Raw genomic sequence first — 16,197 nt, forward strand, 5'->3', positions numbered from 1 at the left:
ACTTAAATTGTAGTGTTGTCATATCATGAAATATTATGGTGCCATTAAATACAATCTGTTTTAGTATATAATGATACAGAAAAATGTTAACAAAAAAACATAGCAAGGATTACTAGTGATTTTCTTCACATTTTTCTCTTTCTAAATTTTCTACAATGAGCATGTATTCAGAATGAATTAGACCTTTTTCATTTATCAAAATATGAATTTTTCTTCTTATGGTTAATGTGTCTCATTAACTAAATTAGAATGATAATTTAAGAAGGAAGAAATTAGTTTCTCGTATTGATAAATGGTTTGTAAATGTTACCGAAGCAGTTTGTTTATGTTATTGTCCATGTTTTCTCTAGTGAGTTAATTTGAGTAAGGAGAGTGAAAAAATCACATTTTAGCCCAGGTGTGGTAGCTCAGTGGTTGAGCGTCTACCTATGAATTGGGAGGTCACGGCTCGATTCCCAGTCAGGATGCATGCCTGAGTTGTGGGATTGATCCCCAGTGGGGCTTGTGCAGGAGGCAGGTGATCAAATATTCTCTCTCATCATTGATGTTTCTCTCCCTCTCCTCTCCTCTGAAATCAAATAAAATATATTTTTTTTTAAATCACTTTTCATATTATACCTAAAAGATATTTTTATGGTAACATTTGCTAGGAACCATCATTGAAAGAGTAAAGTGTTAATTTTGCACAAATTAGTCTAAGATTGTATAGCTTGTGAATAAAGAAAATCCTAGTATTGAGTGAATTGGAAGTAAAGCCATAAACTTTAGGGATCATATTTATACTTGGCAGCTATAAGCAAAACATATTTAATGCTAGATTAACTTACACAACAACAAACTTTAAAAATTGCATGTAAAAATTCTAGGATATAAAAATGGGAAGTGCTAGAATTTAGTTTGTCTAATTCTACCATATTATTTTTGAGGAAATTCATGCAAATTGGTTCACTAGAGATTTTATCCCCCAAGTCTTTACCTCTTTCAGCCTCTGGAAGGAACTCTTTCTGTCTTGTCTGGCTATTCCTTCATAACTTTACCATCAACAGAGACAAACACTTAAATAGTGCTTTGTGTTATAAATAATTCTCTGACACGAGCTGGGTGTCATACCATTCAGCTCAATTCTGACACCATCTACCCATAGATATCATTAGGTGCCATGGGTTAAGAGCTCAGCCCCATAGAACTGCCTCACCTTCTGAAGCCAATCTCAAGTTCAAGTTATCACCTGGACTTCTGACAAAATGGCAATAGATTAGAAGTTCTCATAGCCCCCTCCTTGGTTTCGATTAATTTGTTAGAGTGACTCACAACTGGGAGAAATATTTTACTTATTAGGTTATTGATTTGTTGTAAAAGGATGTAATTCAGGAACAGCCAGAAGGGCTGTATTAGCCATCACAAGCTAATGCTTTGTCACAGAGAAGATACATGTTAGTTTGGGGAATATCAGGAGCTTCTTGAAAACTTAAAATTTCAAAGGAATTTGAATTAGGCCTTTCAGTGCCTTTTATCTTATAGAACAACTCAATTGTGTATTTTAAGTCAAGGGCAATGGTTTATTTATTTATTTTTTTTTCTGTATCAATCTGATCTCACCCCATACCCTTGTATTAAAAGAGTACTTTAAGAGCAAAAGATATTTTGGCTCTGTTTAGAAGATTACTATTTGTCCCAAATCAAAGAGGGGTTTTTGGGTTTTGTTTTGTTGTTGTTAAAAATAATAATAGACTGTGTATATAACTTTTTAATGGTATTTTTTTCTGGAATTCCTCTAACATTAGAAGTATGATCTTCAGTAGTGAATGCAAGTGCTTCCACAGGATGGCAGTGTGGTAACATTTTCATGATGTAATAAGTGATTTACAACATTACTGGTGTTGTACTTTTCCATAGAACTCACTACTTTGATGGAAAACTTTATTCTTCTGGTTTAAAGGGTAAGAAAAGTCCGTTAACATGGGTAGATAGAAAGTTATAATATATGGGGATAGTAGCTTGGTTAAGTTTTCTATAGAATTTGTAGGACAGATTGGGTGGGGAGTGATTACTATTGCTATGGGATGTGTTGTTGAGGTCTTCTGAAAACAGTGGCAGAAATGGTGGTGGTGTTGCTGAAAATGTGATATCGCCTTCATTCAAGTTTTTATAGGGCCGGGTTTTTTTTCACCAATCTCACATGTACTTCCTTCACTGTATGTGGTTATTTGTGTACATCTGATTTTCTCAATTAGATATCTCTTAGAGGATGGGATTGATCTTAATAGGATTTTGTCATTCTAGACTGTCTTGACCATAATGGACATAAGGTTAATATTTGAATGAATTATAGAGGCTATTTTTGAACCCACTGTTAAATGCTATTGTACAAAGCCTAGGTAAAAACATGTTTTTGTTTGCAGACATTGAATTCTTTTTCTTGAACTCATCTCCATCACTCTTAGTATTAACTTGAACCCTAGTTCATCTGCTCTATATGAAGTGTTTTCTTCCTTACTAGTAACAATAAATGTCTGCGGAGTTGCATAAAACCACTAATTGAGAATGTTACCAGGCTTATTTTTTTCTTTTTTGAATATGCCTGGAAATGAACTTGAGCAAATCCTTGAGGAAACTTCATCAGTAGTTTCTAAGCAAGTGATTGCTGAAATTTTTACACTGCCAAGTACAGTATACTTCCATTTGAAGAGAGATAATATGAACATGTTTGTGTGCCCACTATACCGTTTAGTGATTATTTCTGGAAAATGTGACTTGGAAGTAAATGAACTAGAGCAGAGGTTCTCAACCTGTGGGTCGCGACCCCTGTGGCGGTCGAACGACCCTTTCACAGGGGTTGCCTAAGACCATCCTGCATATCAGATATTTATATTACGATTCATAACAGTAGCAACACTACAGTTATGAAGTAGCAACCTAAGTAATTTTATGGTTGGGTCTCAACATGAGGAACTGTATTTAAAGTGCCAGAAGGTTGAGAACCACTGGACTAGAGGCTTTCACATTTTAAACAACAATAACAAAAAGCATTATCTTTGCATTTAAGAACAAGCCTTGGGCTGGCCTGGGCTAGGGAGAATGAGGAGCAACTGCCTAATGAATATGAGGTTTTCTTTTTGGGGTGAGGAAATGCTTTGTGACTACAAAGAGGTGGTAGTTGCACAACATTGAGGATGTACTAAATGCACTTGAATTGATCACTTTAAAATGATTATGTATTTCACCTCAACTTTTTAAAAAGTTTTTTTTATTCAACATGTGCCATTTATCATATTTAATCCAAATTTTATGACAGTTATAATATTTAGTGCTCATTTATGTTTATAAAAAAGAGAAATCAAGCCTCAGAGGTGATTGTGGTGTTTGGATATAAGTGGGCTTAAAGTATAATTAAAACACACAAATGGCATAAGGTTTTTCAAGCCTAGCTTTTCTAGTTGTGATTTTGTGTGTTCAGTATTTGTCTAGGGTTTGATTTCTCAGCTCTAGGTTTTTAAAAGGCCTGTTGATCATAGAATCGTAGGTTATTGTTAGGGGTAATCAACAGATTTTCTTGTTAAAACCCCTCATTCTATAGTGAGGAAATTGAAACTTCTGTTGTTAAGTAGTTGTTCAAGAACAAATAATGGCCTTGTGCTCATTTTTTTTTCTTCCTGATTTTGCCTCTGACTCCCTGTCAGGACATCTATAAAAGACTAATTTGTAAAACAAACATTGATATTAGAAAACTCATCAACCAAATAGGCTGAAAGTTCAAATCTTGTGACATAGAAATTCTTGGTTACTTTTATTGCATTTGTGTTCGAGTACCTCATTGAGGGTAATTCCATTCCAACATTAATATATCTGAAAAATATATTATTGGGTGGATTATTTCTACAGTCTCCTAGAAAACCAGTTCTCCATTAGCTTGAGATCATCGGAAACTTTATTCACATCCATTGGTCCTTTCTATTAAATTTACTTGAGCTTCTTATCCTTTTCCTAACACAAGTTGGGAGGCAACTTGACATTTGAATCATGAGCCCATAATTTACTTTCTATAGATGGGGATTTTTTTAAGCAGATAAACTTTAAGTAAGTTGCGTGAAGGAAAGTATGTGTTGTGTGCTGTGCTATATGTGTATAGTATACTGATACGTATGCTATAACAGTTCTCTTCCTAAATATACCCCCAGGTGTTTTTTCCTAGTAGAGTACTGTATTTGCCAACAACTAGGTATTGACTGTACTTCGTAAAATGACATAAGCTTTATAAATGGAATAAATTTCACATTAATTTAATTCAGATGGGTTTCATTTTCATTTCTAAATATTTTATTGCAGTGATTTCAAATAGTAACTTTCTCTGTAATCAACTTACCTAAAAGTGGTCTGTGAACGCCTAAATGCAAAACAAGTCTATTACACAAATTGTATCCCCTCCCAAATTTTTCTATACTTTTAGGTTGATATAAGCCAAGAATATTAAATATACTCAATGCCAAAAGCAAACAAATTTCCTTCATTAGACCCTAATTCAGTTATTAGTCTGTTGGATGGCTGGACTTTCTATGTACAAAGCCCTTTTCTTCTTTAATTACAGAAAACTTGGTGGACAGACTTTTTTTTTTCTTTTACTTTTAAGTACTATACAAAGAGTAATAGGAGACTATAGAAAAGGCCTGATCCCTGGCCAGGTGGATTTCGGTTGGTTGGAGTGTCCTCCCATAAACGAAAAGGTTGTGGGTTTGATTCCCAGTTAGGTTTGATACCTCGGTTGCAGGTTCCATCTCTGGTCAGGGTGCATACGGGAGGCAACTGATACATCTCTTTCACATCCATATTTCTCTCTCTAAAAATTAATTAAAAACATATCGTTGGATGAGGATCTTTTTTAAAAGTTGTGAAATACTTGAGCTTTTTGAGATAATGCCAACAACTATTTATACGACGATGATGATAAGTATTCACTAGGTCATGCATACTTTGGATTAATGACAATAGGAATGTTTTATGTATTAATGTAGCTTCTTGGGTTGTGTCAGTGATTATTAATGATAGATTGAAAAAAGTTTTATTCCATTTGGGGGAGAAGAAAGCAGCACCAGTTATCTCCTAACCTGTTCTAAATTATAGTTTGCAGAAATAAAGTACTTAAAACAATAATTTTTAAATGGCAGAAAGCATTTTTATGATTTATAATGTATGATTAACCATCAGTTAGAAGTCACTTCAAGATTCTGTTCTTAAGATAAGTTCAGTTAAAACTTTGCTAAAAGGAAATGAGTTATTTATCCATTTATGTTTGAAGTACTTATGATAGTGATAAATTATCTTGTTTCCCATTTTGTCTTCTTAGCATATAGCACTTTCTACATTGTGGGTTTAATATTATCCATGCAGATACCCTTTGTGGGATTCCAGCCAATCAGAACAAGTGAACACATGGCAGCTGCAGGTATGAGAAAATACTTATTTTCCTTCTTCTAAAGAATGTGTGAATGTGTGGCTAGCCAACCTTCAAGAGAATAAAGTGGTTTTTTGTTTTTCTTTGTTTTTAATTTTCATTATATTGGTTCTAAAACATCACTGTAAAATGAAAATATCATAGTTTTATTGAAACATTCTGCTATTGTGTTCCCATAAGTGTCTGTCTTCCCTTTCATTGCTGTTTTGAAAAGGCAAACATCTCTTTTTGCACAATTGGTGCTATTTGCAAGCACTAAATGATACTTGTTTTATATAAATAACTAGGGGCCCGGTGCACGAAATTCGTGCACTGGGTGTGTGTGTGGGCGGGGGGGGGGGGGGAGTGTCCTCAACCCAGCCTGCCCCCTCTCACATACTGGGAGCCCTCAGGTGTTGACCCCCATCACCCTCCAATCCCAGGATTAGCCCCTTGCCCAGGCCTGACGCCTCTGGCCTAGGCATCCGGCCCGGGCAGCGGGGACCCACAGCTGCAGCGGCCCCGTGATCGTGGGCTCCGCTTTAGGCCCAGGCAAGGGGCCCCTAGCTCCTGGGACTGCCAGCTTCGACCGTGCTCAGCTCCCATCGCTGGCTCCACCCCTACTTCCTGCTATCACTGGCCAGGGCGGAAAAGGCACCTGATTCTCCGATCATGGCTGGGGGGCAGGGCAAAGGCGGCCCCAGGGCCGCCTTTGCCCTGCCCCCCAGCTCTTAGCTCCCCCCTGGGTTTCCAATCACTGTCAGTGGCAGGGGGCTTCTTCCTGCTTTCCCTTTCGCCTCCTTGCATTGTGCCTACATATGCAAATTAACCGCCATCTTGTTGGCAGTTAACTGCCAATCTTAGTTGGCAGTTAATTTGCATATAGCCCTGATTAGCCAATGAAAAGGGTATCGTCGTACGCCAATTACCATTTTTCTCTTTTATTAGTGTAGATTAGTGTAGATATTAAGCAGTATTTGTACACTGAGTTATTATACCAGAGTTTCCATTTCAGCAAATTTAGATGGAACTTTTCATTTTTATGTTCATTACCTCTTACTAAAGTATTTCATCTGTATCTACTAACTGGAATTAATGGCTTTTATATTGATTAAAAAGTTATATAATTCTCCTCCACATAAGCAGAGTTCTTTGCCATTATTAACCTGGGTCGGTCGTCACAATTAACAAAAATGGAGGATATGTGAATAAAACTTTATCAGAGCTTCTCAATGAGAGGTACATGGTTGAAAGCCCATATGAAGGCTGTGGGTATTTATTTTACTTGTAACATTTTATAAATTCAGTATATTTAACTTTCTGAGGTGATGTTCCATAGCTTTTATCATCACATTCTCTGTGAGAATTGGGGGTGGGAGGACACAAACCCAAAAAGTTAAGAACCCACAACTTATTATTATATAGCACTTTCAAATCTGTGAAATGGTTTCACTTACATTTATAATGCGATGTTATAAAATTACCAAGTAGTAATTTGAGAAATATTCAGTGTTGCATGTACAATCGTGTATAGCAATGTCTATATAGATTCACAATCAATTGACTATGCATATGCATTATTATATTTCTTAAAATCTAAATCATTGATAGTACACATTCACTCATTCTAAAATTAACTTTAAAAAATAACCCCTATGAATAAATTTTTTAAAAGAAAAATAATGTCCCAGAAGGGTTCGGGTTCTCATGTCTTTATTTCGTTTTACACCTGGTGGTTTGTATTGTGTTGTGCACATTTTAGCAATAAATACTTTTCACTGTTACTGCTTTAATTTTATCTTAGCACTCACTCTAATATATACTAATTTAGAATTTTATACAAGTGTGTAATTAAGGTCACATACAATCACTTAGCTATAAATGATAACTATATATCATATCAGGATTTACCCGATCCAAGTAATTTCTTCCTTCAGTAAATCTTAGGAATATTTTAAATGACATTTCTATTTCCCCCCTAGAAAACATGTCACTAAAATAGGGGCAAAAGGAGGAAATTTAATGTGCTAAAATAGGCTCTAGTTGTTGAAATGGGATTTTTCTTTCTTGGTCCATGTATGGGGAGTCTGATTTTTTAAAAAATGTGTAGCAGAATTTTTGGGGTGTATTATTTGGTTGTCATTTGACAAAGAAAATGGTGGTTAGATGAAATGGCTAGTCTTTGTTATGAATGGTACAAGGTGTTCTAAGAATCTTTTATATGACCTTTTTCTTTAGGTGTCTTTGCACTGCTGCAAGCTTATGCTTTCTTGCAATATCTGAGAGACCGGTTAACAAAACAAGAGTTCCAGACCCTTTTCTTTTTGGGTGTGTCAGTAGCTGCAGGTGCTGTGTTCCTTAGTGTCATCTATTTGACTTATACAGGTAGGTGTCATCATCTGTAGGATGTGAAACTTGTCTCTAATTTATTGTAAAAAGTAATTACTTAACAAATTTTGTACATATTCCATTTATCCTAGAGGGTCAAATATTATTATGGTTGCATTCTGAATAAACAATATAAAAATAATATTCAAAGTTTCTAAAATCTGCATAGCACTACAAATTGTGATTGTTTTAGCAGCATCTTAATTTTGCTGCTTCAAGATCTGATAAGTCTACTTTCAAGCATCCTCTTGATACATGAATAGGCCCAAATTGTATAAAATTCAAAGCTTCCAATGTTAACCTACTGCATGCTTGCCCTCTTGTGTGCATATGTTCTCTGTCCTACTTTTAAGCAATCTACTAATCAGTTTCAGTCTGCTTCTGGATTCTGAGTTACTTTGTGACCCTAACTTCACTAGTCCCTAGAACAGTGATGGCGAACCTATGACACACGTGTCAGAGGTAACACGCGAACTCATTTTTTTGGTTGATTTTTCTTTGTTAAATGGCATTTAAATATATAAAATAAATATCAAAAATATAAATCTTCGTTTTACTCTAGTTGCAAGTATCAAAATATTTCTATATGTGACACTGCGCCAGAGTTAAGTTAGGGTTTTTCAAAATGCTGACACGCCGAGCTCAAAAGGTTCGCCATCACTGCCCTAGAACAAGTCAAATTCTTTCTAAAGGTATTCCACCTGTTAAATTAATGTATCAGCCTAGTTCATAAAATCATGAAGAATTAATTGACCACAGGAAAAGGCATGAATGATTAAAATCATTTTCATAATTCGTCTAAATTGGGCATATTATATTAGACTAGAGGCCCGGTGCACGAAAATTGTGCACGAAGTAGGGGAGGGAGGTCCTTCAGCTCAGCCTGCCCCCTCTCCAATCCGGGACCCCTTGGGGGATGTCCACCTGGGATCGGGCCTAAACCAGCAGTCAGACATCCTTCTCGCAATTTGGGACCGCTGGCTCCTCACCGCTCACCTGCCTGGTCACCCCTAACCACTTTGTCTGCCTGCCTCATTGCCCCCTAACTGTTCCCCTGCTGACCTGATCGCCCCTAACCTCTCTGCCTGCCTGCCTGATTGCCCCTAACTGCCCTCCCCTGCCGGCCTGGTCTCCCCTAACCGCCTCTGCCTCGGCCCCTGCCACCGTGGCTTTGTCTGGAAGATGTCTGGTGTAATTAGCATATTACCCTTTTATTAGTATAGATAATTTAGACACCACCACCCACCCTCCTTTTTAAATATTATCCAATGCTTTCTTACTATCTTAGCTTTGTTTTACTAGTCAATTTGAAGTGTATGAGAGAATTGGAAAACTTCCTACAATTTTATCTATCCACTTGTGTTTCTCTGGAAATGTAATCTCCATGGATATTTGTTTTCCTTTGATCACACTAACATTTTATCTGACTGCCAGCCCTGTGAAATATGTTGTCATCTACAAATTAAAACTGAAAAGTTTAAGTATTAGGTTAAATTAAGCCATAATAATCAGTAAATATAAAACCAATAAAACAAACAAAAACAAATTTAAAAGGCAGATTAATTGCCTCTACATTTTTCCTTTTAAGGTTACATTGCACCATGGAGTGGCAGGTTTTACTCCTTGTGGGACACTGGGTAAGTGCAGATAAGTTATTTGCCCTCATTAAAATACCATCCCCCCCCCCCCCCCCCGTTCTTCTATTGTCAGCATCACCATCAGTCTTGGGTGACATTTTAAAAGTATCTAACTTATACTAGTTTAGTAAGTGTTGATTGGAATCCCTTGTATTTTTTCTTTGTTATAATACCTACTTGGAATGCACCTTTAGTATAATATGCATGACATGTATTTTGATTCTGCATGGACAACTCCTTATTTTAGTTTGGTCAAAACATTTCAGATAACATTTGTGCAATTTTAATGATTGATTTTTATTTTTACCAATGTATTCAAAGTTTCCATCTATTAGTATTTACTTTTTAATCATTAAGGCTCATATACTGTATATGTGAAGAAAAAATTTTAATGTTTTTTAATGCCATACTAAGTTTCTTGATATTTTAATTTATTACATATACTACAGAATATTTGTGTGCTTTTAAGAGTGCTATTATAAAATGAAATAGTTTAGAAGTTAATTTTAAATTACACAACTAGTTCAATAAGATGTTTTTGTTTTCCTGAGGATGAGAAAATATCCTTTGATTATAATTTACCTGTCTTCTCTGTTTTCACTGTTCTATCTTCTTTGTTACTCCCTAAATGGCCCAATAAAAAACCTATCACAGTTTATTGAATGGGCCTTCCCATTGATGTGATACCAGAAGGTCTAATTAAAGGGCATAAGCAAATATATACTAATAACTGAAACTAACATTTGGACACATAATTGAAGAGATCAGCCAATGGACCCCAAAGAGTTTGAGGAAAATCTTCAATAATTAGATAAATTTTTGTCAGTAATATTTATTCTTACTTTCTAAACTTTAATGGACTACTTTGAAATCTCAGGGCATTTCAAGAATAATTTGTCCTGTCCTTTCTATTTCTCTCATTGCCTTGCTAAGAAAAGTATTGTAGCAATATGATATCTTATTTTTGCTAGTAATAATAAGTCTAAAAGGTAGTGAGATGTAGGAGGTGCTAAGTTATAATGCAGAATAAATTCCTGTTTGAGCAAAGATTTTTGTATTAAAAGTCAGAGCCAACACTTTTATAATATAACTAGCCTTAGATAATTCTCCTAATTTTAGGGATGACATATTAGTTTGTTTTATCAATGTGGACCAGATTTATAATACAACAGGTTATGTTGGAATATACTTATGAGTGACAAGAGATAGAAGATAGAAATTTTATCTGCAGTGAAAGAAAATTTTTCCATCAAAAAGGATTTTATTTAATATTAAGCATTAACTTTTTTGAATTCCAGGTATGCAAAAATACATATTCCAATTATTGCATCAGTGTCTGAGCATCAACCTACGACTTGGGTGTCTTTCTTCTTTGATCTACATATTCTTGTGTGTACCTTCCCAGCAGGCCTATGGTTCTGCATTAAAAATATCAACGATGAAAGAGTGTTTGGTAAGAAATTTTTAATAAATACTTAGCTTTAGAACAATTATTTTCATTATTGACATCACTTTAAAGTTTTATTCTTTGCATGACTGCATAGTCAGGATAAATTTCTTGCATAAATTTTGAGCACGAAAAACCCAGTGAATTTATTATATGTATTTTATTAACTTTTAATTTAGGACATAACATTTTCATTCAATTTACTACATTTTCTGGGAGGTTATTATAGTCTGTGGCTAAGAATTGGAAATTATAACTTTGCTTACAGTATAGTCTTGATTTAATTTTCTAAGATCTGATTAAGTAGAAAAAAGTTTGCAGGGGTGACCATCATCGAAATTTCAGTGCAAAGTACATTTTGTAATGGAATAAGAATCACCTTTAAGCAAACACCCTCTTCACTGATAGATTTGTGTAAATTTTCAACTAATAAACTGAAAAAAGCAACATACCCAAAAATAATCTGCAGTACCGGGACTTGAATTTATACAAGTATGCGTCTTGGACTATGAGTGATACTCAAGGTACTATTCCAGAATGAAGTAGGAGGAAAATAAAACACCTGCGTGAGTTCTAACCAAAGGATGACACTCATTCTTCTTGTTTATGTAGACCAATCCCTCTGGAAAAGGCCATGATAATATTGCATCATTCAAAAAAGATTTAGCTTAAACATATTGCCCACCTCATGACTCAGCAATCCTAATCCCAAGAGAAGTGAGTGTGTATGTCCAACAAAGGACATGTTTAATAATGCAACTTTATTCAGAATAACCCCTAATTAGAAACATTCCAAAGGTTATTAGCGGTAGAATAGAAAAAGAAATTCCGATGTATTCGTACAATGGAATGCAACAACACAGCTATTAATAAAAGGATAATAGCATGGGTTAACCTAAAAAGCCAATACAAAAAAGAACATTTTTATATAATTTTAAAAATAAAGTTCAAGAATAAGAAAATTAAATTAATGCTTTAAAAGTCCAAATAGTGATTACTTTTTTTTATAGGCAGGGAGCGGGGAGAGCAGTTATTGACTGGGAAGAGGTATGAGGGGATCCTTCTGAGGAAGCTCTATATTTTGATACTAGAGGCCCAGTGCACAATAATTTGTGCAGGGGGGGAAGGCATGCCTCAGCCCAGCCTGCGCCCTCTTGCGATCCAGGAGCCCTTGGGGGATGGCTGACCTATGGCTTAGGCCCATAGCCTTAGCACTGCCGTGGAGGCAGGAGAGGCTCCCCAGCCTTAAGCTCGGCTCTGGGCTTCTGGCTGAGCAGCTCTCCCCCTATGGGAGCGCACTGACTACCAGGGGCAGCTCCTGCATTGGTCGTCTGCCCCCTGTGGTCAATGCGCATCATAGTGACTGGTTGCCAACGTTTGGTCGATTTGCATATTAGCCATTTATTACATAGTATAGGTGATAATTACATAGGTATGCACATATGTAAAATTTATTGAGATATACAGTATGAACATGGTATAATTTTTTAGTGAGAAAATGAAATTTTAATTAACCTTAACTTGAGAATAGGAGCTCAAATCACTCATTGACTTTATGAATTTATATAGCCTTCAGCCTGAAATGCTAGAGCCTTCCTGATGGTTAGCACATTATGTGGAAGGCTTTGGCTTTTGGAAAATACTTTGGAATTTTTTAAAAAGTCTCTTACTAGTAACAAGTTCCTCCTTGGGCTAATAAATTATATTCTCCTCATCCTGTTTTTACTTTAGAGCAAGCTTTATGCCAGATATTGGCACTAGCTTTTCACAGACTTTATTTGATTCTATAAACTTACTCTGCCTAATAATATAATTCCTCAAATATGTTTTCATCCATCAACTATGGATTTTCTAATATGTGATGATATTGACAATGAATTTGTCTCATCTCCCATAACTATAATTACTATAATTAAATTTTAAATCATGATACACTTCTCTAAATTGTTGATATATAGTGTCTAGTTAGCATTAGCTATAATTTCTAAATATGACTATTAAATCATTTGGTTGGTATTATCAATTTAAAAACAACTCTTTTATGAGATGTCTGTTTTTAGATTTGGTTTATAATGTGGTATAAAATACTTAGTTCAGTCTCCTGCGAACATTTTCTTTTCTGAAGTGTTACAAGAGAGCTTGTCTTTCCAGTTGCTCTGTATGCCATCAGCGCTGTCTACTTTGCTGGAGTGATGGTGCGGCTGATGTTGACTTTGACTCCTGTCGTTTGTATGCTGTCTGCAATTGCCTTCTCTAATGTTTTTGAGCACTATTTGGGGGATGACATGAAAAGGGAAAACCCACCTGTGGAGGACAGCAGTGATGAGGATGACAAAAGAAACCCAGGAAATTTGTATGATAAGGTGGGGAATCTAAAGTAAGGCCTTTAAAATTTTCATGTGCTTTATTTTTCTACCACAGTAAGAACTATTAATATTAAGAAATGTGATTAAATAGGATTTAGACAAACTGACATTTCTAGTTGGTCTCTATTGTTTGCCTAAAACTTTGAATCCTGCTTGGTCTTTTAGGTAAGAATAAGAAAGTAGAATGCAACCAGAGTAGGAATTCTCATTTCATTTTGGTCAAGTTTTATCTAAAATCCCTCTATTTTTGAGAGCAAAAACGTAGTGGCCTACTAAGTTACATAACATTGAGCATTATAAACCCCATTGAAACCATGTGCACAAATGCTTATCTTTGAGGTCCATGTTCAGTGTAAACTTGAAACCTTTTTTTTTGTTTTTGTTTTGTTTTGTTTTGTTTTGTTTTGTTTTGTTTTGGTGTACTGGATGATGCTCCAGTGAACTGAGTCACCCAGCAAGGGCATGTAATTTACTTTTACTTTTAACCTGTCGGATTAAGTAAAGAACAAGGTCATATTTGGTGCAAATGTGGAAAAGACTTGTAAGAATTGGAGCACTAATACTTACCTGACAGGGGAGATACCGTGATCAAGAAGGTGGTTTTCCCAGGGCAAGGCTTATCCACTGTACTCTGGATGTGCTGACCCCTGCAATTCCCCCAAATGTGGGAGATTTGACTGCATAATTTGTGGTAATGGCGGACTGCGTTCCCACTCTCCCCTGAAAAAAATAAAAAAAGGGATTAGAGCGCTTGTCTTAGATGACATACTAAACTTCATTTGAATATTAACTAGGTTTTTAAATACCAGTAAGCAATGAAATTTTCCAGGATAAGTATTAACTTTGAAAAGCTTTCCTTACTACATAGGCCATTAGCGGTAGTAAGGAAAAGAAATTCATACAGATTTATTTTAATACAGCACATACCTACTTTTGTGTTTGTGGTTATGTTTTATTTTGTGGTTTCTTAACTAGCCTAGCAATGTAGAACTTATGACTCTGTTCAGTTTTCTGTTCTGGTTTTTTGGTGGTGGTGGTTGTAGTTTTAAAAATGTAATCTTAATTTTAATATGTCTGTTGGTTTTGGGGTTTGGAAATTGGAAGGTTGATTCTGATAACGCTGTGTTTGTCTTATACTAAAGTTCTACATAGTCTGGATTACAGTTGGACAGTTTCGTTTTCAGAATGAGGAATTTGGATTTTGTAAGAAAAGCTTGCTAGAATGAGGCCATTTGGTTATCTCCTTTGTACATACATAAAACATAAGGATACTCGGTTTGACAGCAGCTTCTTACTGGAGATACTTTGGTCTGTGACCAGCTCCTGAATTGGGTATAGTTCCAGGAAACCACTTCATTCACATTTAGTTTGAGAATCTACCTTGCTAATTTTTAGAAAATTTATCACTCGCTCAAGAATACCTGATGGTTATACATTTTTTCCCCTCAGAGGATTAAATTGACAGATTAACATTCTCCCAACTTTTCTTGAATGTCTCAATGAAACCAGTGAAATGATGAATTTGTCTAACCAGTTTTTTGTATCTTCAGGCAGGTAAAGTGAGGAAGCATGTAACTGAACAGGAAAAAACTGAAGAGGGATTAGGTCCTAATATAAAAAGCATTGTCACCATGTTGATGCTGATGCTATTGATGATGTTTGCAGTCCACTGTACCTGGGTCACAAGCAATGCCTATTCTAGTCCAAGTGTGGTCCTGGCCTCTTACAATCATGATGGGTAAGAAAATAACTTGGCTACAAAATGATTTTATACCTATGCCTTTTTTTTCTGTCTTAGTGGTTAAGAATTAAAAAATAGAATGTTTGTGAGGCTCTGCATTTGAATCTACCATGTTTTCCATACAGCCTTTCTTCTCACCCTCCCCTCCCACCACATGTGGGTAGTAATCATTGTATTTCATGCTCTTGTCCAGAATGTCTTTGCATTCATAACATGTATATTAGTTTTTCTCAAAATGTGGTCCTTGGACATACAATAAGTTCTCACTTAACATCATGGATAGGATCTGTGACTAAACAAAACAACATATAATGAAACCAACTTTACCATAGGCTAAATGAACAAGAGTTCTATTCCTATAACATTGATGAGACATAACGTAAGGATTGTTATTCAAGGACTTGCTATACAGCAACATCATTACCAGGAAGCCTGTTAGAAATGCAAATTCTTGACCCCTCGGAAAGCCTATTGAATCAGAAACCTAGAGGTGGAGCTCAGCAATCTCTGATTTAATAAGCCCTCTAGGTGGTTATGATGCAGCTGAAATTGAAGAAGAGATCATTTATATATTGCCACACCAGATTCTGCTTCATTTGGGTGCTCGTTAGACTTGCAAAATATCAGGCCCCACCCCAGAACTACTAAATCAGAATCTGTTTCTTTACAAGATACCCAGGAGATTTGCATGCATATTAAAGTTTAAAAAGCATTAGCTCTTCACTGATCTCTTCCCAACCCCCATTTTTTGAGGCTTTTAAAGACTGCCCTTAGAATGTGAGATTAATTCAATGGTTGAACCCCTCAAGATTTTAAGTTACTCTCTTCACATTTATAAGATCTCATTTAAAAGAATATTGTGATTCTTTTCAGCACCAGGAATATCTTAGATGATTTTAGAGAAGCTTACTTTTGGCTAAGGCAAAATACAGATGAACATGCCCGAGTGATGTCTTGGTGGGATTATGGCTATCAGATAGCCGGAATGGCTAATAGAACTACTTTGGTGGATAATAATACCTGGAATAACAGCCACATAGCACTGGTAAGAATTCAATAAACAATAGATCAAAGTTATAAATTTTTATCACTTAGCAATCAGGCTTTACTTGTAATTAAGAAGGATAAATGGAGGTGAATGTACTCTTTGCTTGCAGAATTCTCAAAATTTCTCTTTATACAATTCATCC

General features: G+C 35.6%; 1 protein-coding gene, 1 long non-coding RNA gene and 1 other non-coding gene across 3 annotated transcripts in view; 2 read left to right on the forward strand and 1 right to left on the reverse strand.

Moving 5' to 3' along the window:
• The window catches only part of LOC132215635 (uncharacterized), a 52,797-nt gene extending 37,977 nt beyond the window's left edge, over positions 1-14,820 (reverse strand). Inside the window, exon 1 of the long non-coding RNA XR_009448568.1 lies at positions 13,834-14,820. This is a non-coding gene — a long non-coding RNA (uncharacterized LOC132215635). The remainder of the gene's footprint in view (positions 1-13,833) is intronic.
• Positions 1-16,197, forward strand: part of STT3B (STT3 oligosaccharyltransferase complex catalytic subunit B) — an 82,839-nt gene that overhangs the window by 55,274 nt on the left and 11,368 nt on the right. Inside the window, exons 6-12 of the mRNA XM_059664142.1 lie at positions 5,342-5,440; positions 7,667-7,813; positions 9,405-9,453; positions 10,752-10,906; positions 13,052-13,263; positions 14,817-15,004; positions 15,881-16,052. Coding sequence (XP_059520125.1) covers positions 5,342-5,440; positions 7,667-7,813; positions 9,405-9,453; positions 10,752-10,906; positions 13,052-13,263; positions 14,817-15,004; positions 15,881-16,052 — 1,022 coding nt within the window. The remainder of the gene's footprint in view (positions 1-5,341; positions 5,441-7,666; positions 7,814-9,404; positions 9,454-10,751; positions 10,907-13,051; positions 13,264-14,816; positions 15,005-15,880; positions 16,053-16,197) is intronic.
• Positions 13,826-13,989, forward strand: LOC132215989 (U1 spliceosomal RNA). Its single transcript, XR_009448675.1, has one exon. It is a non-coding gene; the product is annotated as a U1 spliceosomal RNA (small nuclear RNA).

This window comes from Myotis daubentonii, chromosome 14 (genome assembly GCF_963259705.1).
Source record: "Myotis daubentonii chromosome 14, mMyoDau2.1, whole genome shotgun sequence".
Lineage (NCBI taxonomy): Eukaryota > Metazoa > Chordata > Mammalia > Chiroptera > Vespertilionidae > Myotis > Myotis daubentonii.